At 40.1% G+C, this 4,157-nt stretch overlaps 1 protein-coding gene across 1 annotated transcript; it reads left to right on the top strand.

The window, feature by feature from the left end:
• The first annotated feature begins 380 nt into the window (after nucleotides 1-380).
• Nucleotides 381-1,960, top strand: LOC114472344 (sclerostin domain-containing protein 1-like). The gene is made up of 2 exons (XM_028461571.1): nucleotides 381-616; nucleotides 1,175-1,960. Exons 1-2 carry the CDS (start codon nucleotides 403-405, stop codon nucleotides 1,597-1,599), a joined length of 639 nt encoding a protein of 212 aa, XP_028317372.1. The 5' UTR covers nucleotides 381-402; the 3' UTR covers nucleotides 1,600-1,960.
• The last annotated feature ends 2,197 nt before the right edge of the window (nucleotides 1,961-4,157 follow it).

Genomic DNA, 4,157 nt, shown 5'->3' with positions numbered 1-4,157 from the left:
AAATGTTGTTCTCTATAAACTAAATCTATATAATCAAAGACTGAACAACTCATGTAAATACATTTTCTTATTTCAGTTCATCAAACTGTATTTATGGCCTGTGCAGTGAAGGTGAAGTGGTTTGTGTGGTAGTAATGTCTACAGTCAGTGAAGGACTGACTGTCAGTGTCTGTGAGAATAGAATCACATGTGATACATCGTTTTCTTTCATTGTGTGTGAAAAAGGAAAAGTGTTCCCGCCCTCAGAGGATGTGGCCGTATAGGTGAGTCTTTGTAGTCACACACAGCGGTGGGTGTGCCCCCCCCACCCCCACCCCCACCCCCACCCCCACCCCACTCATTGATAAAGTGTCACACTGCACACACACTGCACACACACACACACTGACACTAGCTATAGCCATGTTCCATCCATCCCAGGGCTCTGTGCTCATGATGCTGCTGAGCATCAGCATCAGCATTATCATTACTACTGCTACTGCTGTTCACAACAACGCCACAGAGTCTGGAACCCTCCACCTCCACCTCCACCCCAGCACACACACGCAGCCGACCCAGGAGGAGAGCAACCAGGCCAGGAATGGAGGGAGGACATCATCTGATGCTGTGCGTACGGGTGAGTCACGTTCATCTGTTTGATTATTATTATATCTGTGAGCCAATAAAACATGATCTCAATAGAACTCGTTTTATATGTAATGTGTGGTTGTCCTCACAGACACCACTGTGTGTGTGTGTGTGTGTGTGTGTGTGTGTGTGTGTGTGTGTGTGTGTGTGTGTGTGTGTGTGTGTGTGTGTGTGTCAAAGCAGCAGAAATATTGAGCAAAATCAGCTTTAACTGCCACTAAATCTGCAGGTCACACCCTTTAAGGCACATGTGTCAAACTGAAGGCCCAGGGGCCAAATCCGGCCCTTTAGAACATCCAATGTGTCCCTCATGAGACAGTAAAAATGTCAGAGCAGCAAACATGAATCATTGTGTAAATCACCAACTAATCCAGCTGTAGATATCTCAGTTTATCTTTGATCTCCTCGGGACATCAAAGTGAAATTTCCTGAAAAAAGTTATGTGAATAAATAAAACCTTAAAATATGATTTAAAAAGAAGTGAAAATGATGAGTGTGTATAAAGTAAAGTATATATAATGACTCTGTGACTGTGACTATGTGTCAGGTCTAGAGCAGAGCCAGGTGGGCTGCAGGGAGCTGAGATCCACTAAGTACATCTCAGACGGCCAGTGCACCAGCATCAACCCCATCAAGGAGCTGGTGTGTGCCGGGGAGTGTCTACCCAACCACCTCCTGCCCAACTGGATTGGGGCGGCGGCCTACTCCGGGAAGTACTGGAGCCGCCGCGACTCCCAGGAGTGGCGCTGCATCATTGATCGCACCACCACACAACGGATTCGCCTCCAATGCCACGACGGCAGCACCAGAACCTACAAGATCACCGTGGTGCAGTCGTGCAAGTGCAAGCGTTACACCCGACAGCTCAATAACTCTGGACAGAAAGACACTGCTGCTCATCGTGGGAAACTAAGGAGAAACCAAGACAAGGCAAACCCAGAGGAACTCCCTGAGACGCAGTCTAACAATTAGATCATTCCTTTCTGTTGCAATGATGGAAAACTCCAGGTCCAGGGGCAACATGTGGCCGTTCCACATACTGCAAATCAATGAAAATCATAATTTATAAAGAGACTTTCAATTTGTTAGAATACAAGAAACCTAATCTTTCCAAAACTTGACAGTTTCTCACTAAATTCCCACAAATAAGATTAAAAGTCAAGCTTCTGGAGCCACTGATGTGTGTAACGTGTTGCCTTAAATACACACATTCTTCTTTTTTTAATCCATATTCAGGGTCATGATGCGTTCTACCACCCTGACTCAATTTAAATCATCTTAAAATATTCACAATAATGTGTTTCCAAAGCTGTGGCTACGTTAAACACAGCAGCAGCAGTTTTTAAAAAGGTTAAATAGTCTCAAACCACCAAAACTAATTGATGATGTATTTTTCAATGAGTGGTAAGCTATACAGATGTTTTAAATATTTTTGTAGCCTGTACTGTGACGTGTATGTAACCTACTGTGACTTAAAGTAATAATAATATTAATAACTATCTATTATGTGTACAAAATAAAAGGGTTGTTTCTCTTATTTGTTCTTTCTTTTTTTCTTGTTGAACTCATGCTTTAGAGGCCGACCACAAACCATGACGAACAACAAAGACACAGGAAGTAAAGAAACTGCTCTTTGTTGTGTGAAAGGCAGACATTTCCCTTCAGGCTAAAGCCACTTTTTCAGCGACATAAAGACACCTCATGATTTATGGTATCCATTCACCTACAGGTGGGGGCTCACCTGCTCTAACTTACACCCTCTGTAAAGGAAAGGAACTCTTTTTGTCTCTGTCTAAACCAAGCTGGTAATCTAAGGAAATCAACCTAAACGTTGTCAAACCCACAACCCGAGGGCCAAATCCGGTCCTTTAGAGCAGTGGTTCTCAAACTGGGGTCCTCGAGCCAAAGTTCAATTGTGCATGAAATAATATAATATATTCATGATGTATGAGCACAAATGTGTATAAGTGCTTATGTGAACCAACGCATCATAATTAAACAAAGCTACTTTTAAATGATAGTGAACATTATCACTGTCTGTATGGATATAAAATCATATAAAAAATACTTAAATAAGTGTGCATATGTTTAGCTATTTGGTAAAACATTAAACACATTTTATGTTTACGACGGCGCGTAAAGACATTATAATAAAAAAAATAAAAATATGGGTACTATGAGATAAAAGTTGTAATATTTCAAGATTAAAGTTGAAATTTTATGAGTATAGAGTTGTGTCTTAATAAAATCTTAGTTTTATGAGATTAAAGTCAATATTTGAGATTAAAGTCACAATATTTTGAGATTAAAGTCATAATATTTGAGATTAAAGTCATAATATTTTGAGATTAAAGTCATAATATTTTGAGATAAGTCACAATATTTTGAGATTAAAGTCATAATATTTTCAGATTAAAGTCATTATATTTTCAGATTAAAGTCATAATATCTCTTTTTTTTCACTTGTCTGCACATGATGTCAAAGGTTAACACTATAAGAAGTGCTAACTATTTTCAACACAGCCAGTGCACGTTTTGTTTTTGAAATTAAATAAATGAATTATTTTATTGTATAAATTGTGGACCATCACAGCCCTACCTAAGGAAGGTAAGAAACCTTTTATCATAGGATTATAGGATATCAAAAGACGGAGAGCAGTGTGGGGGAAGGAAAAGGGAAGAGGAGTCAGGGTAGGAAATCAGAAGAAGGGGGAAGAGTTGAGTTAGTTTTTAAAGTGAAAGTGAGTGGGTGATGTTGAAGTTGTTACATAAAGTCATATTATTTCAAGAAATAAATTGGTAATTTGATGGATTATTAAAATACGGCTTTAATCTCATAAAATTAGACTTATTCTGAAAATATTACAACTTTACGACTTGTAGTGCTCACATTTCTTTTTATTGTAATGTGGCCTAACACGTCATCATACATGTTAGACACAGACTGATACGGAACTCTTTGAGTTAATTTCTACTACAAAGATTTAGAATATTTAAAGGTATTGTGGAGGACGTTAATTTTGGCTTCCAATTCCAGATGGATCATCATTATGGTCCTTCTAATGTTAATCATTGTGACGTAAGGCCGTCGTACTTTTCGTTGCTGTGTATGTGCACTAAAGGCGTTCACACTGAACCACACATGCAGTGACTGAAGCGACTAGATTACATTCAAATCAATGTCAATACCTCAAGTTATTTTAGCGACTAGTCAAGCACGACCTCGTCGCTCAAAGCTGAGAAATTGCTCTTTTTAAGTGACTTCAAGCAACATCTCCCCCAGCCGTCACAGTCTGTAGAGAACCCCCCCCCACCCCCCACCCCCCCTCGGGAGCTACAGTTTCAGTCGTTTATTGAAGCTCGCGGTTCTCACTGGGTAAGTCAGGCTGAGTATGAGCGATGCTGACACCAACTTGTAAACAGAACTGTGCACGAGGAAAACTGGCTCCTGCACGCTCGCTCACACACGTTTACCAGGCGTTCCCTGGGAAGAGGTACAGTGTTTTTCAAAAGTAGAGAGGGGTTTCTTT

Source organism: Gouania willdenowi, chromosome 11, assembly GCF_900634775.1.
Source record: "Gouania willdenowi chromosome 11, fGouWil2.1, whole genome shotgun sequence".
Classification (NCBI taxonomy): Eukaryota; Metazoa; Chordata; class Actinopteri; order Blenniiformes; family Gobiesocidae; genus Gouania; species Gouania willdenowi.
The sequence above is the reverse complement of the archived record's forward strand: the minus strand, read 5'-3'. Positions and strand labels throughout refer to the sequence as shown.